The sequence below is a fragment of the Bemisia tabaci genome, unplaced genomic scaffold (assembly GCF_918797505.1).
Source record: "Bemisia tabaci unplaced genomic scaffold, PGI_BMITA_v3".
Classification (NCBI taxonomy): domain Eukaryota; kingdom Metazoa; phylum Arthropoda; class Insecta; order Hemiptera; family Aleyrodidae; genus Bemisia; species Bemisia tabaci.
In genome coordinates, this window is record NW_027311766.1 from 73,261 (window position 1) to 99,475 (window position 26,215).

General features: G+C 36.5%; 1 protein-coding gene across 3 annotated transcripts; it reads right to left on the bottom strand.

Moving 5' to 3' along the window:
- Positions 1-134: 134 nt before the first annotated feature.
- LOC140225903 (electron transfer flavoprotein-ubiquinone oxidoreductase, mitochondrial-like) lies at positions 135-24,750 on the bottom strand. Of its 3 annotated transcripts, none has more exons than XM_072305908.1 (11): positions 24,705-24,750; positions 13,075-13,176; positions 11,712-11,864; positions 10,807-10,965; positions 10,468-10,664; positions 9,877-10,089; positions 5,427-5,602; positions 4,456-4,667; positions 3,266-3,445; positions 2,362-2,583; positions 135-2,050 (listed from the first exon to the last, which is right to left on the bottom strand). In XM_072305908.1, exons 1-11 carry the CDS (start codon positions 24,733-24,735, stop codon positions 1,887-1,889), a joined length of 1,809 nt encoding a protein of 602 aa, XP_072162009.1. In that variant the 5' UTR covers positions 24,736-24,750; the 3' UTR covers positions 135-1,886. The 3 variants fall into 3 exon arrangements, with proteins under 3 accessions (XP_072162009.1, XP_072162008.1, XP_072162011.1); XM_072305907.1 differs by lacking the exon at positions 24,705-24,750 and adding an exon at positions 14,421-14,577; XM_072305910.1 differs by lacking the exon at positions 24,705-24,750 and adding an exon at positions 14,077-14,507.
- Between the last annotated feature and the right edge of the window lie 1,465 nt (positions 24,751-26,215).

Genomic DNA, 26,215 nt, shown 5'->3' on the forward strand with positions numbered 1-26,215 from the left:
TACATCATCAGTTGATTTTTCCATTTACATTGCATAGAGAGACAGAGAATACTTAGTTAGGTACACCATGGTATTTTGCCGCCTGTAAGTGACTTGTGGGACCAATCTTTTTCTTTTGAGGGAGAGAAAATATTTTTATTTTTCATTTTTCAAAAATAGATTATTTATTTTGTAGGATAAAAAAACATTCACAGACGATCAATTAATCTACTGTACAAAAATAATGTAAAAATCTGATATTGTAACAACAAGCAAACTTATTTTAAAATAATTAAATCTAATCAAGTCTTTATGCTCCGTTCGTTTCCACACAAATAAAACATTTTATTGAATTCTAATAACAACATGTTCGTTTCAATTGAGAAAGAATGGTAATCACTTGTAAATATAAAAGTCAACAATTGCTTCCATGTGGTCCAAGTTGCAAGACATTTGATAATTGGTGTCAAGCCAAAACCAAGGTTACATAAATGTTATTGGAGCTACCATCACCGACTAAAAACCACAATGCATACAAATCACAAAATAATAGCTCGTTGGATTAATCTGTGAGTTGTACTTTGCTTGATCGACTGATTACGCAAAAGCTACTTACAATCTGGCAGATTGTTCCATCCGTAAGGAAAAGACAAACTCCAAAAATTATCATGGATTTACAGCCTTGATGCCTGATACTTTGTGGAAAATGTTAAAATATTAGTTGCAATATTCTGTTGCCAGGAGCAGTTAATGGCTCAGTGGCCATTCTATGCGATGACTGTGAAACTGCAGAAAAGCGTATCTTGGTTTAGGATATTGCAGACTTCCTGCCATATTTCATTTTCTCGATGAGGAAATACTGAAAATCATTTCGTGGAGACTTCTATGATTTTTCTTCTCCTTCAATAAAATAAAATAAGACCGGAGATTTTGAAACGAGGCAAACAAGATACGCATTCCTGCAGTTTGACTGTCCATATGTAATCTTAAAAGTTATTATAGGCTTGTACAGAAAATTTTCAGAATTTAGACTGAGTCATTTTCCTTCAGAAGGGAGAAAATAGTAGTTTACAAGAAAATACTTCAGTAAAACTTAAATAAAGACGCTTAAACCTGGGAGAATGCTTTTAATGCTTAATCCATTGTAAATTTTATTTAAATAATAGATTTAATAAGACGTCAGAGAAAATATTCTTCATTTTGTATTTGAAAATATTCAAAATACTTCAATGCGTCTCTTTAAAAATTATTTCACACCTTCAAATGTCCTTTAGTGTATTATTCTCAACTGATTTACGACACACTTATAATTCCAAAAAGGATGGCAAGAAAAAAATCTGAGCCATCGTAAGACAGAGGCACAAACCTTAAAGCCTTATTGAAGCACACTCATGCGTAAAAATCATTGTGTGTGAGACTAAATTTTTTTTTACATCAGTCAAATGAGATTCCACTAGCATAATAAAATCTTTGATGGCACCATTGAGTTCAAAATATCCTTTAAAATGATTTTGAATGTATTAATTTGCGAAGGACATTGTTGTAAAATGGAAGCAAAGAATTTCAGGGAACATGACTTTTTGTAAGTCCTAATTCATAAATATTCCTTAGGATACCTACTGTAAAATATGGGTAAAGTAAAAGGCAATGAAATATTCGAGTAAAATTTCTTGTGAGTTTCCTCAAACTTATAAAACATCATGAGTTTCTGTGAGGTTTCATGAAATGCATAGGGTAGAACTGAAAAACAATGATTTTAGGGGGTTGAAAAGAAAGGGATGAACAAGGGAATGATAAGGGGAAAAAATTTGTACTAGTCGGTTTACCCTTATGAACATTTGTAAAATTCGATAAAAGAAATTGATGAAAAAATGAGAATACACTGGTGAGCAGAAAATCGGTAAAGTTTACATGCCGTTGTAGGCAGGGCCACCACCACCTTCAGGTACAACCCAGTTGATGTTTTGAGATGGATCTTTGATATCACAGGTTTTGCAGTGGATGCAGTTTTGTGCGTTGATTTGCAATCTCTGGCCGTCGCCCTCTTCAAGTGGGACATACTCATATACACCTGGTTTAAAAAATAGAAAAATTATTCAGGAGGAATTAAAAACTTCCGTTATAAGAATAATCATGTTTTCTTTCAAATTTAAAGTATTAATAAAATAAAAAGTCTGCATGGGCAAATTATAGCGTTTTTCAGAAGCAATTCCTGCAGATGAAAACACAATAAACATTGTACTCAAGTTAACTGGACCAGTGATACATATTGTCCTTTTTGGAGCAAATGATCAATCTGAATTCGTTGGATTTTATCCTAAAAATTTACATGGTTATATAAATAATTATTTAAAAAATGAAATGAAATCAATAATTACGTACCTGCAGGACAAAATCGGCCTTCTGGTCCATCATAAATTCCTAAATTATTCTTAACAGGTACAGTGTCATCTCTTAAGGTAAGATGGGGAGGTTGATCACCCTCATGATTCGTTCCTGTCAGTGCTACAGAGGAGAGAAGATCAAAACTTATGACACCATCAGGCTTCGGGTATTCTATCGGCTGACATTCCTTTGCTGGTTTCAATCTTGCGTGGTCAGGCTCTGTTAAAAGCAAATCAGCTGGATTAACATTTAAGCAAGTAGTCGTAGGGCTAGCAAAGACATGATCAGACTAATATACGACAGCTGAGAAAACATATTACGCTCCTTAAATTTTTATTTTTTGAAAGATTTTTTTTATTCAATATTTTTGTCCGAGTATGTGCAACCAACTTCTGAATTGAACATTTATTTACCAAGTTTTCTTGACTTTTTTTCTAATAAATGAAAATCATCCCAACAAAACTGTAACACAGTTATTTCAGAATAAGAAAAAAAAAAAGAACTGAGCTGTGTTTCTAAACTTGAGTCATTTTCGGCTTGGAGATAAAAGGATACTTCTAGAGATAAAAGGGTGGTCTGAAGCAACAGGCTTCTGACATAAAACAAAAAACAGCAGCTTAGAATTTATTATTCCCTAATAAATCTTGTGCCAGATAGAGCTTTAAAGAAAAGAGAATGAACTGTATGCTTTCCAGACTGCTTCACCCAAGAATAGAGGACAAGGATAATGCTGAATCCAGATCAATTGAGCTTACAGAGACTGGTTTAAATGGTTGTATCAAGTGATGGCCAAATTCAAGAGATTATTAAACACTTTTTTGTTTTCTTATTTATTACATAATTACTTGATACTGATTTTGCTTAAAACATTTTCAACTTGCTTAACAAGATATTAACTTACCTCCATGACTTAGAGTCCATGGCTCTTTGCCTTTCAACATAACACTGATGCCACTATGAACGATTCCACCATACAGACCGAGAGGTGTATGGAATGATGGCCTACAATTTCGTACACTCTTCAGGTCTGACCATATCCAGCTATTCTTAATACTTTCTTCATATGTTTTTGGTTCTATACCTGTAAAAACAAATAAAGTTTCAATTTAAGACAGTTTAATGGAAAACAGAAGAGCTCAGACAATATTCTGTGATCAAAAATAATTTTATTGCTATGTTGCTTTTTTTTATTCTTTTTTTTTTAAAAAAAAAAAAAAAAAAAAAAAAAAAAAAAAAAATCTGGCAGAATACACCTGCAAATGTCTTGCTTTACAGCTTGTGACAATAAAATGAATGAAAATACTCACTTCCTTTCTGCATTGGAAAAAAAAAAAAAAACATGAATAATTTTGGCATAAAATACATTTTTCAGGTGGAGAATGATCTGAAAAATATTATGATGTATTCATATAGAAACATGATTATTTTATTTAATATTTACAAATGCTTCATTCGTGGTATTATAAATAAGTAAATTAGATGAAGATTTTCTAATCACAATGAATAAAGAAAATAGGTATGTGTACATAAAAGTCAAGATGTTGCTCAGTGAATTATTTAAAATCCACTAAGATGATGTATATTAAAGTTTTAAATGGGACTTCGGTGATCTGTCCCAAGTTCTTGATGTGCTTAAACTGGCTTGCGATACATTGCATCAATTGGTCAAAGTCTTGGCAGATCTTAACTTCTTAGGCAAGTAAAGGACAATAATCCCTGCGCATGAGTCTAAAGAATCATTTCCACCCAAAAAAATTTTCAAAATTCAGAGAAAGGAAAGCAAGATTTGTCGGGGGGAAAAAATTGCATTCGATGCAGAGGTCCACCTCTGTATCGAATTTGACATTTTTCTCATGGACAAATCCTGTTTTCACTTCTAGGAATTTTTGAAGTTTTTTAGTTGAGAATGATTCTCTAGACTCATGCGAAGGGGCTTTTGTCCTTCTTTAGGCTAAAGAGTCAACATCTGCCAGGATTTTTTACTTAATCTATGCTATTAATTGCGTGCCAATTTGACCATGTCAAAAACCCAGGACAAATCACAATAACTTCAGAATACAACTCATAGACAAGGAATCCAACTTTACAAACCTTCTGTTTCAGAGGCTAAATTTTCATCTGTAACAGCATTGAAGACACTCTCAGCAGCTAGCATCCCTGATTTCATTGCATAGTGTGTTCCTTTAATTTTTGGTACATTCAAGAAACCAGCAGTACAACCAATCAGGCATCCACCAGGGAAAGTTAATTTTGGTATCGACTGGTAACCACCTTCATTTAGGGCTCGAGCCCCATATGCTATCCTGCGTACATCAAAGAGGCCGAACTTAAATTCACTTCTTTCAATAAAATGTATGACTAAATCAAATGGGTTGGAGACGTTTGAGAAATAATCAAAATACCGAATGCAATGACACTACTTCCAATTTAATACTTTTAGTGGGGAATGATGTAACAAATTCAATTTGGTTGAAAAAAAAAAGGAGAAAAAAGTCATCCAATCTTTGTATTGGAGGATCTTTTGAGTTTCATAGAGATAGCGTCAACAGTAAAAATAAACAAAAGAGCAAGCTGCACAGGAGTGATGTAAAATTTCTTTTACAAATGAATTTTATTTTTTAAGAGGAAGGAAAAAACCAACATTAATTCTTGCACATTTTTTGGGAGTCTTTGTCACCTTGTGCAGAATATTGTTCAAAATTTCAAGATAAAATGAGAGGAATTTTGCCATTGGATCCAATATTTTTCAGTGAAGTAAATCGGAAATTTGACTTTGAGACAAAAACGGTGGATTATAGACAATAGTTGGCGTTTGAAGATTTTCTATACCTCTGCCTTCTTGCTGACTTTTCTCAAATTTTGGATTGAATTGAAACCATGATGGAAAAAGAAAAATGGTAAATAATGATATGAAATAAATATTTCATAAGAAAAAACGGCAGCTGCACCGATTGAACAAATAATTAATGGAGGATTTCATGGATAATTTTACCAGCGATTTGTCAACAATGACGCCAGAATTTTATTTTTTTGGGAAAAAAGAAGTAATAAGCTGGGCTTACCTTTTACCACCTTCTAAAAGAGACTTTACAGATGGGTGATGTTTAAATCTTTGGAATTCTCTGAATGGACTAAGATAAGGATTGGAATAATCAAGACCAACAACGTAACCTACAGCAATGAGAGGACTTGATTCATTCAGATGATACAGAAAAGAGCCTCCATAAGTTTTGAAGTCCTGAAATGAAAAAGTTAGCATTTAAAATCCACGCATAAACAAAAGGTACAAAAAGAATTAGGAAAAAAGAAAAGAAAAAAAGAGGAGGAGAAAGTGATGATGAGAATTGATATGGTTTATGAAAATTAATTAATTTTCCAGAGTAATTCATAGATATTACAAAAAATTACCCTGGACAGAGTTTCTTTGAATGAAAATTAGGATGGTAAATTTTAGAAGCAAGAGATACTCTGTGCCCTACCAACCAGATTAAAACTCAAATTTTCGTGAGTGCTTCCTCACTCAGAGGATGCTTCCGGGTGAAATGATGGAATGAATTCCAATGCAGATAGATTCCAACACAGCAAAAAGAAAATGAAAAAAGGATAAAATAATGCTTCCAAAAATCTATTTGCTTAAGTTGTAAGGGCAGAATGAGAATATCCAGGCAGACTCATTGAATATTAATGCAAAAGCTTCCAACAGCTTGTCATGCCAACTTAACAAAGTCGAACTCATACAGACTCAGTGGACCTTGAAAGCTCAAGAGTTAGGTGGAGGAAACCATTGTTGACTACATTAAGGGAATTAATGAACTTATTTTCGACAACTAATACGGTGGGAATGTTCCTATTTCCATAGGACAGTCCAAGTGATAATTTTGTGTGAACTCGTGAGACATTAAGGACAGGATTTCAGTTTATTATTTTGGTGCTTTTTGGAGGATAACAAGGAGATCAAATAGAGAAGAGATCACTTTGTTTCAGGAGCCAGTTGAGAGAGACTTAGAAAATCGAACTTCATTTTCTTCAAGCTTTCGTTGCTTGCAGTTTACATTAAAATGACCTTGAGAAACCAATCAAAATTATTCCACTATGTGACAAAATTTTTCGGGCTAAATCCTTTTGCCTTTGAAAAGGGTGTAAAAATATCCAAATGGAACTACATTTACACAATATTCTTGGTTGTGTGCTCAACAATAGACTTTTGCATCGCGTTTCAGGAGATGCTCTTGGATGATAAAGTCGAGAAAGCTTTTTTCCTGATATCATTGATGCTTAAAGCGGTTGACTACGTTTTCATCATAACAAGTTTGCTAAAGCCGTTAATTTTTCAAACCACAAAACAACAGATTCAGATGGGTGTTGAAAAAGTGAACTATATGCTTGACAGTAAATTTCAAGATCAGAAGGAGTCTGCTGATAACAGGATAAAAGTAGAGCAGAAACAAATTATTCTCATGATTTCTACTGGAATTCTTTATCATGTGTTATTCCTGTGGGCAAAAAAGGAAGGTTATTTGTTTAAAACAACAACGACACTGTTGCTTCAGTTCAGTTACTACGTAGTGCTAATCCTTGCATTCCAAGTGAAGAAAGATCTACATGTGATTCACAGGCAATTTGAGAGAGTTAATAATGAAATTGAGAAGCTGGCGGAGATGATTGACATGTTAGAAAAAGATGCTCAGACAACACATTTACATCGTTCCAACAGTCAAAAGGCTAGAATTCAGAGAGAAATTAATACTACATCTCATGAGGATCTTGACTTTTCTAATGAACTTATTCCAGGTACAGAAAGTCCTCATAAACAGGGTGTGGCTCTACGAGAAAAAGTGCTTTATTTGAACCGAGTACATTTTGAGATTTGCAACACTTTCAAAAAAATTAGTCTCTATTACAGTTGTGAAGCACTGATATCTATGGCGCGGATAACAGCCTATTCAGTGGTTCCTCTCTATTTTATCATCATAGCTTTCCTGGTACCTAAATCTCAGAGGAAATCGAAAATTGGAACTTTGATCTTCTACGCCAATTTTCTTTGGGCCAACTACTACTCTGTCGGCAGTTTCATATTTTCATCCACGAAGACTGCGTGTGAGGTGAAATGATTTTGTCATATAATTCAGAGAGTTTGCAGGATTTTACGCATGAATTAATTTCACAAAATTTTACTACTTTGGGGATTTGGTGCAAATGCAACTTGTTTTGCTCAGCACAAAGTGATGATACGAATTTTTAAGAAAGAGGCTAAATAGATGCTAATCTTTATTCAACGGAGGAAACTCTAAATAATTCACTGAAGAATGAGTACGCTTATTTGCGCCACTGCCTAGAGAAATGTAACAGCTACCTTCTGCTGCTTTGTAATGGTAACTTAAGATGAAAACGTTTGATTTCCGATGTCATAAAATAAGAAATCTTGGATGCTCAATCTTTAACCATTGAAAGTACTAACTATGAGTTCCTATTAAATTTATATCACCTTGAGATTCAATCGTAATTGTTGAAATATTTGGTGTTCAAATGTAAAACGGGTATGAATGGTAATGAGATAAAAGAAGGGAGAAGCACCGTGTCATTCACAATGGTAATTAGCTACAGAATTCATTGTAATTTCTTATATTTGCAGGGTAATAATATCTCTACAATTATTCATGACTTGTTGGATGCTAAAATGCCACCTTTGGTTGCTGACGAGGTAAGTTCTCATTTCTCCAAGAAAAAAAAAAAGAAATTCTAAATTGGCAATTAGTGATTACAAATATACCTGAGTTGATTTTGATGATTAGCATCAGGAGAAATTTCATCATTCAATTTTTATTTGGATTCAATTTGTGTGATAATAACTTTAACGTGAATACCAGCATCTAATGCTTCATTGCTGAGCTTCATCCTACTTTTTGTGATTGAATATGCTAGTGTAAGTGGATGGGAAAAGTCTCATGGTTCAAATATACCCTCTCGCTCAGTCTCTGATAAGTGTTTTGTCAATCTACCTGTATTTGTCCATACATTTTTATGAAGCACCTGACAGATACATAACTTAAAACTCACCCATTTCACTTATTTATAGCTGGAAATGTTTTCTCTACAACTAATTCAAAGGAAGATGAAGTTTTCAATCTTGCAGTTATTCAGCATGACACCATCTTTACTTTTAAGTGTGAGTATAACATTTCCACAAAGAATGAAAAACTTCTAAACTCAAAAAATGTTATTGAAAAGAAAGAGGATTGAAATATAATGAGTGTTATGCATGCTATATTAGATCTGACATACACTACATTCGTTTTCTAATTTATGGATTTCATGTGCAGTTTTGTTAACCATTATCTCTTTTCGACCTAACTCTGCTTAGTCTAGCAGGTTTTGTAGTTTTTTGAAGATTTTTACAGATTATCTGAGGATTACGTTCAGACGTTTGTCTTATGCACAACAAGAGAAAGACCCAAAAAAACAGGCATTATGGATAAATTTTAAATTTACAAATATGTTCATCCAACCTTTAGATATGTACTCGAGTATTAGATGCTTCAATACCCGTTGATTAAACATGCACAATTTTCTTTTACAGATTTCTGAGCAAGTTGCAACATACGTACTGATTTTACTTCAATTCCAGCAAAGTAAAAACACTACAGGGAGTGCATTGGCTTGAGAATTTTTCCAGTTGATTACAATTTTAAATGCAAACATACGACTTCTTTGAAGCAAAAAAAAAAATTAAAAATCAGAGAGGCAGAAGATTGCAAAACTATGAGAAATTGGCTGAAGAGCAATGGTTTTATGAGTAACTACTTCGGTAAATTCTTGGAGCGTTTTCTTATATCCTTGAGGATATATTTTTCTGGTTCCTGCATACAAGTCATACACATGACGTAAATAGGTTATTCAGCCAGAGGTGCGATACGTTCTTCACGAAAGAAATAAGCATCAAACCTAGCCTTCAACTATAAACCACAAAGACAAGAAAATAAAGTATTGAGCACAAAATGCCAAAACTTAGGGCGCTTTTTTGGTTTATCAAGGTGTCTACTAGTACAGACCCTGTCATTAAAAGTCCTTGCTTCTTCAGTGCATTTTCCTTACTTTTCTGAAAATTCCTTTTTTTGGCAAGTCTCGAAAATCCTTGATTACCTTACCCTTACTCTTTCCTTACTTCATACGCATTTTCAATCATATTCGGATTGGGAGATTGAAATAATAGAATGATGAAGGAATAAACCAAAAAACACGAGGAATCAAACCGGGAACTTGATAAATGAATTATGTTAGGAAATTTCATACCTTCAAGGCTACTTTATAAAATTCGACATAAAAATCCCGAATTCCCGTACCAACCTTCCGCAATTTGCTTATTCAGTGTATCCGCTCTTTTTCTGTACAGTAGACACCCTGTTTATTTACTCAAGCAAGCATTCATACTCAAGTATTGCTTTTGTTATTTAAAAAAAAAACTATTCTGATGAACACACTCTATCAATGCTAAATTCTCTTTAGAACACGTACCAAGGGCCATCCAATTGTGTGCTCGACAGTTCCAGGCTTGTGCAAGTCAGGATTGATTTCCCAAACTTCCTTCAGGCCAATACCGTAGGACTGAGGTTCGCACTCCTTCCTCAGATCAAACTTACTGAAAAGCTGTTTTGTGAGATGTCCGTGACAGCCCTCCGCAAAAATAGTCACTTTTGCATGGAGCTCCATCCCTCTTTCAAATGCATCCTGGGTAAAAAAAGAAATGAAATGCGTCAAACTGGATGAAGCAGTTCAGTGAGAAAAGAGATAGACAAGTTGGAAACCAAATAGCATGTGGGTTATTTTGATGATGGTTGGGAAAAATCTGCTTGAAAATGATCTGTGCTTTAAAGTCTGATAGATAGTAATGTGCAGATAACAGTAGGGACAGGGAAACACAGATACAAAACAACAGGGATACAACACAGGAACTACCTCCTGACTACTAAGGATGGGGTACTTGAAGTATATAAAAAAAAAAAAAAGGTTGAGTATTCTTGGATGAAAAATGACAATACTTCCTCTACCTGCAAGGGGAGCGAGAAAGTAAAAAAAAATATTTGAGTAGGAACAAAATAGAAATACCTTTGGTGAACCATCTTTAGCAATGCCAACATCATTGGTTGCAATTCCTTTGACAGAGCCATCTGGGTGGTAAAGAACTTCTGCTGCAGCGTATCCTGGGTAGATTTCTACACCCAGAGCCTCAGCTTGCTCTCCAAGCCACCTTACAACGTGTCCAAGTCGAACAACATAATTTCCATGATTATCCATTGGCATACCTGCAGGTGAACAAATAAACATAAACTTCTAATTATCTAGGATAACTGCAAGCTTTTTTAATTACTTTTTTTCAACAATTTCATAAGGAGCATTTGAAAGTTTAGAAAAATATAGTTGAAATAGAAGAGGCGAATAATTTACCTTTCATAATTGGTATTGTGAAACGACCAGTTTCTGTTAGATAGGCAAATTTATCGGTGGTAACAGGAGTTTTTAAAGGTGCATCTTTCTCTTTCCAATCTGGTATTAGCTCATTTAGAGAGATCGGATCGATTACAGCACCAGATAAAATGTGTCCACCTTTAAACAGAAGGACAGAATAGATTAGACAATATTTACAAATGACACTGCTTATATTTTGGGGTAGAAATGTATTCATGGTTTTTTCCATTCCTGGTTAATTCCTTACTTTCACAAAAAAATTCCCTGGTGAAAGCCCCTGATTTTCATGAAAAAATTTCTTGGTAAAAACCCATTATTTGCATGGAATAATTTCCTGGTGAAACCCCATAATTTTCAATAATTCTCCAGGAAAACATAAGATTTTTATCCAAAATTTGCAAAAAAAAAAAAAACAAAAAACCCTTTTTTATCTACCTACCTGTTGCTTAATTATTTGAAACCGAGGCAAAACTGGAATCACTGATTTTAAGGATACCCTTTTAGGATCCTCCCCACTTCCCCCCTGGGGGATCCCCTTTCCCCCTTAGGGGTACCCCCTTTTTTGGATTTAATCTCAGAGCGGAGAGAGGTAATTTCCAGTTTTCAGCACCAATTCCCTGATTTTGTCAGGTACTTTTCATTCTCTGATGAATATTGGTATTTCCTGGTTATTCCAAGTCCTGGACACTATGAACTTATTTGTACACCCAAAAAAAAAAACGTTTTAAAAAGGAATAAAGAGAGAAACGGACTTATCAGCTTAAATTTGGAGTGGGAATAATATGTAGCGGATTGAAAGATAACTTTTCAACTTTGAAAATATAACACAGCATAACTAATTAGGTCGGAGTGAAGTTCAAAGAGTTCCAAAAGACTATACATACCAACTTCAGCAGCCTTTTCAACTAGACATACTCTGAGTTCTTTCCCACTGGCCTCGGCAAGTTGGCGAAGTTTGATAGCGGCTGATAAACCAGCTGGTCCACCTCCGACTATGACAACATCAGCAACATCCTCAAATCTCTCCATGTTGACATCTGGAAACAAAGACATAATAATTTAGTTTTTGGAAGAAACATGAAAATCTCGCACTTCGGATATGAAACATTTCTAGCTTTAAAAAAGCAGATCCTCTTGATGCCACACTTTGCGATACAAAAATACTGACTGCCAAGTTTCAAATTTCGTTTCAATGGAGAATTTGCATGCACATTTTTTACTGCTTCATCTGAAAGTGCTTAAAGAGCTGATTTCACAGTATTTTTTATGATTTTTTTCTGATATGGGAAATAGTATAAAAATAGATTTAAAAGATAGAAAATGCACCACCTAATGACGTCATCTGGTCATCTTCCCATTTACACACATGTATTTCGGCAGATTAGATGATTTTGTCATACCTTCTCCAATATTTGTTCAATTCATGAACCAAAGGTTTCCTTGGTTCATGAGAGAACCAAGTTCACTCAGTAGTTTCCACTTAAAGACGAAATTCATCAAATTTCAGACACCTGCAAATTCTCTATATATACTTCAAGTAAAAAATCGACCAATTTTCAGGGAATACCTTCAATACACAAACAAAAATTTAGAAAAAACCACTGTTCGACAATTGAAAGTAATGACGATCTCTAGAAAAATAAAAAGCTGTGAGATCAGCTTCTGTTTAATAGAAGACACAAAGTTAATAACATTAGCACTTGAGGTATCACTGTTATTATTTAAGGTCATTTTTGCAATGAAACATCCAAGAAAAAAATAAAAATAAAGTATAATTTGGCAAGACATTGGATCAAAATATTTGAATTATCTTGTGTTTACAAATACCAAATGTAAGAAGTTAATTATGAAGAAATAAATATTGGCAGAAAGTTTCCTCTTCAATACTAAGAATTTTTGCTTGCTGAAATTGAGAAATAAGTGGATCAGGCTTTTTCAGTTTGAAAAAGTTACTGCAAAATTTTAATTGTGGAAAAAAAAATCTCCCCAGCTGTTTTGCAAGCAATTAGAAACCATATTGAGGCCATGAGACGATTGGGTGTTTACTTTTGACATGCCACCATCAGGCTTGTTATGAGATTCAATGGGTCTCAATTATGTAACAAAATTAGGAGCTGATTATCTAAATACCACAGTGGACTTGAAACCCTCTCTCCGATGAATCATACATAGAAATTTGTACAAGTAGTGAATATTTTTATTGTTTTTAATTATATTGTAGATAAGTACAATGGACTTTGACCCTACCTTTCCATCTAGGGTCATTTTCTCTTGGCAAAATGGTGTAGTGAGTAGTAATCTTTGGAAATTCTGAGTAACATCTTCTTCCGATCGAGTAAAGTCTGGATACTGAAAATCAAAAGTTTGATTAAATTAGTACTAGAGCTTATGATACCTACAATTGTTTAGAGACAAAAAACCGATGAATCAGTTTTTTTGTGGGTGGGCCACAGAGAAACATGAGAATCAGTATCCGAGAGAGGCTATTTTAAAGAGGATGTAACCCATGGCAAGGCGATTATAAAGGTATAATTCACCAATTGAAGAAATGAATTACGAATCAAAAGAAACATATGGTAGTTCAATGCCAGTGAGGCTACATTTGTTAAAAAGCTAATTGAGGTATGATATTCAAAATAGTTCATATTGATGTTAGCATGATGCACATCCTGTTGCTTTTCCTTCCTCTTTTATTGTTTGAGTACCTAACACAATAAAAGAGCTGATGCTACATGTTGCACTCCTAAAGGATAAATTTTCCTCAATTACTTACTAAAACTTGAAGTGTGTTGTATTTTTCTTGACAAACAATATTTGCCCAGAAACGTTGGTTGGAAAGGATTGAGTGAGGACCTTAATTTGCATTGATTCATGTTAAAGCTGAATACGTTAATCTGGAGTTTTCTATCTGGATAGCACTTTGACCTAGGGTTTGAGGAAGGGTCCACACAAAAAGTGGTCCAACATAAACAGGAAGTATAAGTACCCTCTCTTTGTCCAACAAGCATTTATATTATTAGTAGATTTACTTCGAAATCAGTTTGAAAAATGCGCCTTATGAGTGATGGTGAAAAATCGGATTCAATCAAAGATGGGAGGAAGAGAGTTTAACGAGAAGCAATCAGGTCCATACATTTTTTCTGCCCAAATATTTAGGAGGATCAGACTTAGTCTTGCAGAGAAAAGAATAGGAGAGGGAGAGAGGCTAAAGGGATGTGCATTCTTCAGTAAAACAGAGAAATAACATACCAAATTTTGATGAGACAATCATTGCTGGGCTGTAAAAACAACTTTCGGTTCACAAATGAGAGAAGCTCCTGAATGCTTAAAATTAAAGACAAGTAGGCCTTCAAACGGTAGATGCTGATATGGATTTTATGCAATCAAAATTGGAGTGTGATTTTAAAATAGGAGTTTTGCAATGAGACCTTCAAACTGCACTCAGTTGCTGCAATGTGAACTTTAATCTGGTGGTAATGATGAGAGGAAGCAAACAGTGACAACTGCTTCACATTTCTCGGTATAAGACACGGCTAAATAAATGAAACAAAACGATTCAATGCAAATTAGAGTTTACGGATATTATTACTCACAATAATTAGGTGAAAGTAAGGTGGTTCCCATTTTAAAATTGACTAAACTTCTCTACGTACAATGGAAATTCCTCGAACTTCTTCGTTGACGTAACCTCCAAAACATGTCAACAATAGATAAAACGTCATTGAAGTTTTGAAAATTGCTGTTAGACTACGCTGGTGTCGCTGTGTTACAGTTTGAAAAATTCCCAATAGATTGCGCGCATATGTTAATATCAAATCCAAACTTGCATTTTTTCCCGCCAGAGCTCCTGGTCGTCGGAACCGCGGGTAATTTGACTGAGCGGGGAGTTGTTAAAAAGTTGAACGCTCTGCTCCGCGGCGCCAGTCTTCAAGCTACACTTGACGTGCGAGTCGTGGATCCTCCATAAGTAAACTGACGCATCTGAATTTCAGAAAATTGTCTTGTATTTTTTTACAGTTGAAATTCGAAAGTGTCGCGTGTGCCTTGACCTCTCACGATTCTGGATTACAATAGTGTTATCGTGCTAAAGTGACAGCTTGTGTCTTTACGATCCAAAGAACTGAACCAACATTGCTGTTCGTTTCCTGTGACTCAACCCGCTAACCATTCAATTTTCAAAACTTTACACAGCTATAAATTGAGAATGTCGACTGATATTAAAATGCCGACAGAAGTAGCGCCCGTTTCCAAACTGAGCTACATGAGCCCTCCTTCGCCGGTGACCGTGGCCGAATCGTACTACAGTTCGGGCGAAACGATGAGCGGTTACATGTACTTGATCGGACCCGACAAAATCCAACAAGGAGTACAAGTTATCGTGTACAGGACATCCCTAGAGCACTTCGCAGTTGTGTACCCGCAAAAGAAAGTGTGTCGGCCGTTGGGCGTGCTCAACCTGAGGAACACCTGTGTCGAAAGGTTGTCCAGCAACGAATTCGGGTTCGTAGTGCGAGAGCGGGGCTTCGACAAGTCCATAAGTTTGACTTTCATCGTGGAATCCCCGGCGGAATTCGATTCTTGGATCTCAGCTTTCACGTCCAGGAGCTCGCCGTCCCTGCATCATTCGTCCCTGCCCATCGTGGAGGAGGAGGAAGTGTAGTCGGCGAAACCGGAGGCGAATTTTCGTCCGTCGAGGTGAATGAACTGTGGCATTGATAGTGCGAAGGAACCGTGAGGTTTCCTATCAACGTTCTCTCTAATTGACCAAACAGCCGTCTGTTTTAGTTCCTATTTTTTTGAGTAATTTCTTCTGCCTTGTCCAGAGGTTACTTAAATGAAGTTGTAATTTGGTCATGGTGTATCCTACCGAAACTGTTTTCGTGTCGCGCATTCGGTGGTTTTAGAAATTCACGATTTGTCTACCTCGTGAAAGCTCGATATCGTCTGATCCAGTGAAAGAAAGTGGAGAAAAGACTGAACTCATCTAATCTATCGACTTGCGTGCTTGTCCCGGAAATAGGTCCCCTCGAGGGAATTTCAGAAGCCGAGTGGTAATTCATTCTTTGGCATTTCATTGTGCTAATCTTATTGTTAAGTTTTTAAGTGTATGAAGCACTTTTAAACCGTTTCATCATTTTGGAAAAAACGTTCGATCATTTTGATCTTTACCTACTTTCATTTTTTTCAGGATGGTTGTAAATCTGATCCTTGATTTGTATTTAGCATTGTCTGTCCATGTACGAGTGAGATTCATATGATGGTCTTGCATTCTATTGATAATGAATTGGAAGTATGGCAGTCGCAGACCAACAGAATAATATTACTCCATTGGTCCATGATCTGGTATCACACCTCACCCCTATAATTTCTCTAAATAGTATAATACATACTCAAGTACCTAGAGGTTTGCGCACACTCTCATATTCCCCCATATCAAACCTGTGAGTGGTTTTTGACGTGAGCCATGTCCAATTTTTTTTAAAAAAATATATATATTTCAAATGTTTAAGTCCTTTTAGAAAAGTGGTGCAAAATTTTAGATTTTTGATTTGCTGTCTATGCGCCAAGCTCTTTCATATTATTGTTCATTGTTTTTTTCTCAAGAACAGGTATTCCTAATTTAAAATTTTTGTAGATCTCAATTGAAATTTATTTAACTTTTCAAAAAGTATTTCATTGCACTCTCTTCATACCAATCTCGCACAAAGAATTAATGTGTAATTTCCTCTCTCATGTTTGTTCTTCTTTTTCAAATTGTTTCTTTAACCGCGAAGAAAATCCGCAGGCTAATAAAACGTATCAATCAAAGGTCTCCCCTTCTGTAAAGCATCACACCCTTTCTTTATCTTTCTGAGAGAGATTGCCCAAAAGCTCAAGCACCTACTCTCACTCTGTTGTTGTACCTGACGTCGTAAGAGAAGCGATTTTGTGAAAGTATCAAGAAAAATAGCATGTGACCCACTCAGCGGTCGTTTGAATTCTCGAGATTAGTTTTTATTTAATGAAGAATTTGTTTTCTTATGGACACAATGAAAGATATTGTTTGTTTCGAAAAGTTTGTGATTCTGACATAATGATTTTATTAAAATTTATATTGTTTATGTATATTTACTGACTTCTTTGTGCTACACCCTTGTAGATACCAAGTACCAAATTTTTTGCCCGTATGTAAAAGAGATTAGAGCTTATAAACTGTTCTGATTTTTCGTAAATTGAGATGAATGCCGCAGTTATCGCAGGAAAACCAGTTGCGAGGCGTGAATGATCGATTATCGTTATTTCCGTATTTGAAGCTGTGGTAAAGAATCGATTATTAAGATATTCGTTGCGAACACTTTGTTTATCGATTCTTTTCCATAGGTGTAAATGGCAGATCAATCGATACATCGCAAAGCACGCCACGCCACTGAGAAAAACATTTTTAAATTCTACTGCACATCCCACACTTAAGTACACAGTTTTTCGTAATTAAAGTTAAAATAGAATTCTAAATTTTTTATTCAGTATTTGAACGAAAAAAAATAAAAAAATACAGAAACTGACAGAAAATATATTGTGCTCGACAGTTTGACAAGATCAATTTTTGAAAAGTGGCAACCTTGAGATGAGCTTTTACACGTGATTTATTTTCTCCCCCTCTGCACTGAATTCTGCGAGGTCCATTGCCAGAATATCTAAATGTATCGAAAAAAATTGATTTTGAGCAAACTTTTTTAGTTTTGTGTATACTTTTCTGCAGGAAAAGCTAATCAAAATAAAGAGATGATGTGTCGAAAGCATCCTCCAAATTATCTCAGTTTTTAGAGTGATACGATAAATAACTCAATACACTCAGACATTTTCTCGTGGTGCAGGTTTCCTATAATTTAAAAAAATTATAGGGAATAAACGTTATAATTGAGAATTTTATCTTAACTCCTTTGCCGCATACATTTTTACTCGCTGCTGATAAAATTAATTTTGCTTGTATAGGATCTCATTTTTCGCATAATGCACGGAGAGACGAAAACGAAGTAAGACATACATGGTGATTTAAAAGTCCTGCACCACTCCTGTAAACCCTATAGGATTCTTGCGCCTTTCAGGGCGGTCCTTTATAAGTTTGGGAGATCCCAAAAGTCGTTTTTTTTTACCCAAAAGCACTCGCAGAATCTCAAGTCTCTAACTGAATTTGTTCAAAAGTTAGAGGTAATGATGCTGGTGGAGCGGGACTTTTGGATCACCTTGTATTTAAGACTCAGATCTTTGCATGCGAAAAAATGTGCAATTTTTGCACTTCTTTCGAAAAATCTGAGAAGGAGAAGAAGAAGAAAATTCCAACATGTAGCACTTCGAATTTTAAGTTTGTGTCTGATTAAATCAGCATTCAAGTCAATCCTATAACCAGACCCCATTTCAACACCTAAAATACAACATGTTAACTTTTTCGGTGCTTATTTTAAAAAGGCCAGAAGAGGACATCTTATCTTACATTTGAGGAACAACTATGTATGCGGGCGCTTAAAATACATAAATGCACCATTTTTGCACGATTAAACATAAAAAAGGAGCAGCTTATGAAAAGCATAAGCGTACATGAAATTAATTTTGAGATTTTCAATTTTTTCAATTAAGGGCCTTGGAGGACAAGGCGCATTAGTGCAGTTTTTCCTATTTCAAGAAATACGCGTTCAGCGTCTCAAAATTAAATTGATCCTTGTGGCGGAAAGAAAGTTCAAGGTAACTTTTAGATGATCCATTATTGGAATTTAGAATTTAATTTTTCCCAGAACATGTACCGCGGATAGTTTTAGTTGGAATCATCAATACCTCAATTTTTTTCAACAACTGCACTTGTGTGCCTTGTCATCCAAGCCCCTCAATTATAGCTGCTTATTTGTTTTCCTATGACGATAGGGGAAAACTGAAATGGAAAAGATATTAGGGTGAAAGGAGGTTTGGACTAAATAATTTCAAATACTGCTATAAAAATATGATGAAATCAAACGCCGAATTTTCGTGTAGGTATTATTAAAAATGCCGCCTTTGAGAAAACACAGAGGATTATTTATCATTCTTCCAGTTTGTTCTGATGGATATCCAAGCTCTAAACCCTCCGCCGCATCCTAAAGCGATTCTATGGGAGAAGTTGGACAAAATTTGGAAACTTTTAAAGCTCATTCCACCATTACAAAACTTGAAAGTCATAGAAATGGTTAGATTGATTTTCTCGTAAGATTTACTTCAGAGAGCACCACTCAAACGTTAAAATTTCACGAACTAAACATCGAAATGGACGTATTAATGCTAAAAGGAACTATGTTGCACACAACCCCCATGCACATAGTTCCTTTTAGTAAAAAAAGTCCAAATTTGCATTTTCAGTCAAAAAATTGGACGTATTTCTGCCAAACGGAATTAAGTGCATTATAACGCGAGCCCCGTTATGCATAGATTCTTATGGGTCTCAGGGCTCATGGTAGAAATACGTCCAATAATTCATGTCCGACCTCTCCCATTGACTAGATCCACTGTGCGCCGGGAAAAATGCCGAAAAATCGAATCGTCTCGGGATAACAACTTTCATTACTTAGTTTCTGCCAAAAACTTGATTAAAATACAATAATTCCAAATATTTTCGCACTTATGTAGCGAAATCCCTCCGACTCGATCCTTGGAAGAGGCCACCATTTCAGTTCTGGGGGAACCCCTTCCCTTTCTCCATACCTTCGCCTATGGTGCTTAGTATTGCCGTGATAGTGAAGAGAGCAGTAAGTGACAAATTTTCGAAATCGAGTGTCCTTCAACATTCGTCTAACCCCTTTTATAAATAAAATCACTGAAATAGTTAAAACAGCAAAATTTATCATAATTGTATAAAAACGAGATACTTGAGAAAGCCGTAAGTGCGTAAAAAATGACGTAGTTTCAGGCAAGACAGCAGTAAGTGATAATATTCCCCACGAGAGCCATAGCTAAATCAGTACTTTCAAGGAAAGGACCGCCTTCTTCTGCCAATTTCTAACCTGAAAATGTGTTGTTGTGTGTCGAAAACTCAATCACGATAGCATGCAGAAGATAGCACTTACGGCTGTCTTGCCTAACGGTGGCCTAGCACGACAATGAAAAATACCCTTTTTATGTAATTGAAATCAAATCAGTCGGTTTTTAATAATCCAAACGATTTCTACCCAAGTAGCATTTTTCAATGTAAAAGTTGCGACAAGTTGAAACAATGTTGGTATTAGTTGCAACAAACTTTCAACTTTCGGTCAACTTTTGGGCGATAAGTGCCGATTTTCGGCGATCTGATCGGAAGACAAAGTTGCAACCTGGCGAGATTGCAAAATTGCTGAACTGAAGTTGTTTAAAATCTAAAGATAGGCAATCAGCAATACTTTGAAGTTGAAACATGGTTCAACTTAATTGCAACTAGTTCCGACAATGATAGCTCCTTCGGGGGAGAGAGTAGGCAATCTGCACATCAATCTATTAGTTGCAAGAATCAAATGATTTTATTGCAAGTTGTTTCAACCTCTGCTACTTGGGTAGGAGTCTTTCGGACGACCAGTAGATTTGACAAAGAACGGAGGCTTCTTTCGATAAAATTTTCCGGGCAGAAGCTTCTGAGCCCGTTTTCTCCGAACTTCATTTCTGCACTTACTGCTCTCTTCGCTATCATGCGGAGTACCTCAATGGGACTAATTATTCGCAAAAAAAAAAAGAATAGAATTAGTAAATACACAGGACTAATTAAGCCGAATCAACCTGAGGTGGGGGAAAAAGCAACGAACTCACAGACGGACTCTGCCGACCTTGACATTGCACTCTGCGAATTAATTACCAGCCCGGGCCCGGGCCGCGGGTCGTGTAGTCGGGCACCAGAGAATTTTCCAGCACCGAACAGCCGTCGTTCAGGAACGAGCAACAAGCAAATAATAATCAGTATGACTGATTGTACCGACGACGCCGCGTCGTCTTTGAAAACTCATTGCTCGAATATTCCAGGAACGGCTGTTGACGACTTAGCAATTAACTGGGTCATTAGATAAGATCCTCGTATGTTGACGCGAGAGGACACACTGCGGGAATTTGATCCCTGTGAAAAAAAGGCGTAGTTTCCGGAGAATTTCGCTTGAGGGGCGTTGAAGTTTACTTTAATTTTATTCATATTAACTTCTTTACAGTTCTGTATCCTTGGGTGGCTTTTAAAAGCTTAAATATTTCAGTGCAAAATGCAATAGTGACACAAATCTTGGGCGAAGTCCACTACCTCATAATGACACCGTACAAGTCGTAAGACTCACAAAATTAAAAAAAAAAATAAAAAAAAAAAAAAAAAAAACCGAGGTAACTTGTTAAAAAGACCGGTAAGAAAATACCGCGTAGTATTTTTTAAGAAGAAAAAAACGTAGAGTCAGAGCCAGATAAGTTTGGCGAATGTTTAAAAAGCGTGAAAGAATATTGGCTTTCCATAATTTGACATTGAATGGAAAGCAGAAAAATACAACATTCTAAGTGGCGGATCTTCTGCCCCACCGCAAAAGTGCGATAACGCAATCAGAGCAGGGGACGCTAAAAAAATCCAGTTCACTCACTCATTTGCTTCCATCTCTCTCTTCACAAATTTTTCAGTTCATGTCTTAAACTCTGATTATATTCACTATTTTTTTACCTTATTTTTTACGTATGAACAAATTTTGGACTCGTTAAAAAATTAACGGTATTTTTATTTTGACTTCCTCGTTATACAAGCTGTGCTCCTGGAGTAACCCAAACCTCGAAGCCAAAAGGGGATGTCACGGCCAGAAAGTTTGGATGAGGAGATTTTTCCCAAATCCCTACGGCCACCCCCAATATTATTACTAGGAGGCTCCGTCCTCTGGCCGCTACGCGGGCAATTGGCACTGGGGGCTTCCCCACTTACGAACTTTGAATTCTCCTACCTCATCCCACCCCATCGACCACCTTACTCCCTTTCCTTACCCCGTCCATGGACCGTCCTAAAAATGATTTTATTAGAATAGAGAGGATTTTTCTTTTATTTTGTTCAATCAGAGAATGGTTTGGCATTGAAACTGAAATTGAGGTCCAGATGAAATTTGAGCAGCGCTGAGCAATCAATGAAACAACGGAGAAAGTAATGTTACAGAAATTGAGACGTAATTTATCTGCGACCATTAAATTGATAATTTAGGGGAGCAGTGTGCTCTCTGTGTGAGTGATGACTAACAAAAAACCATATACCTACCACTTAAGTGATTATGCCGGATGGGCGAAACAATTTTATCTCTGAAACTGAACACACACAGAACAAGGTCGCTGCTAATGAATCGTTGTAATTTCAAGTGGTGATGGCAATGTTTTCAGACCGTCGAAAAGCTCAGTTTGCACTTACAATTAGAAAAGGTAAACGAAGAATTTAAATACATTCTACAGTGTCGGGTAAATGGCAACCCTGCGAGGCTAAATCTCATTCAACTCCTGCTCATGCCTCACGCCACCTGTTGAAAATGACGGTGAAAGTTAGCTTTTTTTCATTATAACTTTTTCACCAATTAAAGCTTCACCGAGTGCGACTGCCCCCACTGCCCCGCTTTAAATTCTTGACGACGATCAGCAGACCATGAGGTACATCCTGGCGCCCTTTGCCAAAACAACGTATCCTCGAGGAGTTCTCACCGATATCACGCGGTTTTCAGTGAGCGGGCGGTAGCCTGCGCCTTGAAGCGTTCAGTGGGCAAAAACTGGACGAGAGGAGAGTGGTTCTATGAGACATGAGACCTCATTACAAACCTGATTCAATTCATTCATCCATTTATTCATTCACCAATTCGGGTTCATAAAAAATTGAGTCTGGAGTGATATGTGTTTTGACTTGCTGGTTCAATTCTCAATTAATGGTCCGCATACGTTATACCTATACTTACTGCCGTGCTAAGGTAAAACGCCTTATGAACATTCGAGAGTTGCCAAATTCCCTCCGACAAAATGCTCATTTTTGAGGAGAGTTGTGAATATTTACTCTCGAGATTTTCAGATAGTTTAGACCTGGTTGAGAAAAAGATTCTCTGAAAAATTGAAGGGAGAATCTTTACAAATTCTCCTGCAAAATAGTATCATATCCAAGGAAATTTGGCAACGTCGCACGGTTCATACGGCGTTCTTCCTTAGCACGGCAGTATACGACAAGAAGGGGTAATACTTAATTTCGTCGTTCGAGATTCGTGGTAAGAATCGCAGGTGAACGACACTTTGGAGGGTACTCAAGAGCGCTTTTCAAAAGTGGAAACCTTAGAAAAATGAGGAATGCATGGTCAAATGCCATGGCGCAAAAGGAAAGTGTTGAGACTCACTCTGGTAGCGTGAATGCCCGAATAAAGGAGAACTTTAAAAGAAACTTATACTTGATTTTTGTCAACACCTTAACTCGAATTTTATACGAGGAACTATATTGCCGTGCTCAGGAAAAACGCCGTATGAACTTTCAGGCGTTGCCAAATTTGCTTTGAAAAAATGCGAATTTTCTGGTAAATTTATGAATATTTACCTCCCCATTTTTCAGTTAATTTAGTACGCAATTTTTCCTAAAGATTCTGAAAATTCAAAGGAAAAATATTCATAACTTTCCTAAAAAATGAAAATTTTATCGAAGGAAATTTGGCAACTCTCAAATGTTCATACGGCGTTCTTCCTTAGCACGGCAGTATATGAGCCGAGTTCTTTTAAATACTCGTGCCTATTTTTTCATAATACATTGTTTCATGAACCTGGTCTACTAGTGCTCCAATTTGATAACTCTGAGGCAATTAATAACGTAAGACCTTTTTTTCTACAAGCTTTATTGGGTCGTGCCCCACCGGATTCTGAATTGATCATAGGTTGATGTATACTTCTGACTGAATTTTTTTCACTCTTCCGTGAAAACAAATATGTTGGGATGCCATGTCAATACATTTTCCTGAAGAGTCTGAGAAAGCTGCATTTGAAGTTTATGGACCCCACTCTACATTTCGGGAACAGATAAACCATAATATGATTTTCACAAACATGCACTAAGCTTGGCACCCCCCCCCCCCCCCCCCTGGGGCTAATATGGCCAAGAGGGCTTCAGGGCCACAAAAATTTGATTCCATGCGGTCGATTCCCTTTTGGAGCCCGTAGTCTCCGTCTTCATCCGACCTAAAATAACCAAGAAAAAAGCCTTGCACAGGTGATCTGAAACACTCTGTATATTCTTGTTTTATCAGTGGAGATTAATTTTTTTCTACAGTACAGAGAGCAGAGTGGGAAATATAAATTTGACGAAAGAGGGCTGAATTTAGATAATGTATTTAATCTTTTCTGCTTGTTTATCATCAGATCAATTTTTCTGTTTCCCTTCTCTGACAATAGATTCTTAGGCTACAAGGCTTTAAGGCAAATCTATTCCACCCTGTTATCAATCTTTGAAGGATACATATAAATCTGCAATACCTGAGGCATATAATCAACCATTTTTAAAGCATGTTCATCAAAGGAAAATTAAACCTTGGCCGGCCCCGAATAGATATTGCTTAATAGACTGGACTCTGAGTTTGACCGAAACCTTCCATAGTCTTATTTCTAGGCCAGAATTTTTATTATACCTCTCAGCTGTGAAAACCCTCTTTAAGGTAGAGTACAAATAAATTGGTGACATGCTAACATTGAAGGATTTTTGGAGTCGGTAGACCACAACTACAACATGACAAGTGAATCTCTGGTGATGAACAAGCAATGCTTAAACTGATAAACGAACCAAACTGGTAGGTTTAAAGGTTCCTGGAATTTGAGAGCCTCAATAATTTCGCACAGCACAAAGCTAGTGAGACTGTAAAGAGGGAAAAATACAGTATTAGTGAGGACTAAGGACTTACAGATACTTTTTGAAAGCACACCTTCAGGCATCGCCTTCTACACATGGAGATTGAACGAGGGCGGGTTGAATATTCTTGGGAGCAATGTGTTTAAGATAGGCGAATAAAAACTACTTCGTATTAACAAGAAACCAAGAGCCTACAGCAACTTTAAAAATTCTAAGGACTTATTCACAACACCCACGAAAAGATGAAAAACCACATTTGTTTGCAACTTGTTATCAAAACAACACGAATGTAAACAAATCGAAACAACCAATAGACCGTATTCGATAATGGTTCGATGTATCGTTTGGTTCAAAACAATAGAACATAACCTCTAACCAAACTATTAGGTTTTAAGTTGGAAAAGCTGAAAATGAAAAAATTTCTAACAATTTCACTTTTCATTGGCAATTGGTACTCAAAAGAATAAAACATCTGTTACAAAAGACCCGTTCCCTCCGATTTATAAATTGACTTTTGAGGCTATGTTTATGTTTTGAACCAATCGATATCGATACAATCTCACCTGTTTGATGTATCGAATACGATCTATCCCGTTGGTTCCCGCCAATTTCGGTAGCGCGCTCGGCTAGAAATACAAATTGACGCGCCAAATTTCAAATAAGCGGAGAGTACACTTGTTGTGCGCACTTTGCGATCGCCACCGTACCAGGCCTTTTTCTTGGTTGTTTTAAGCCGCACGAAGTCAAGGACCACAGGGTTGGATGGATTGACCTCCAAGGAATCCGAATTTCATGGTCCTGACCCCCCCCCCCCCCCGACACCATTGTGGGGTCCGCAAATCACACTTTAGTCGCATAATTGACGTATATTTTTCGAAAAAAGGTGAGATCCTATGTAGTTGACATCAAGTAACTCGAATTTTATGGTTTCAGAGCTCTCTTGACCTTTTTTTGGAAGTCGGAGGGGGGGGTGAGGGGTTGGCTGCACGTGAAATATGAGTTTTCGAGGGTTTTGAGAGGGAGGGGGTGGAGATGCGGGCTTTTTGGAGGATTAATCGGTATATTTCTTATTCTAACACGAATTCAGGGACAGTCTTTTCACGATTTTTCATTTGGACGATAAAATTTCAAAATCTTGATGGAAACTCCGAATTTTAGGTGCAAGCCCCCCCCCCCCCCCAAATTCCAAAGAGAGGTCAGGGGAGCTCCGAGACCATGAAATTCAGTTTTCTTGGGGTCGATCACATCGAGTTCATCATTTACCGTTTGATCAATGTCAATTTTGCGGCCGATGAGAGTTTGTGGAAGAGCCACCGGTCACAATGACAGGGGTTAGTCTTTCAAATTTTATCATTCATTTCATTTGAAGTCATCAAATTTTAGGATTGATTAAACGTCAGTATTTTTTTTTTTGTATGAGTGAATAAATTTCGCAGGAAAATTTCATGCGTTAGGGTTTTTTATACGCATTACCATGTTGCACACCATGACTCAAGGATCTCAAAGTGCTCGCAAGTTCAAATGCGCACAAACTCACGTTTATATTCTGACTCAACATTTGAC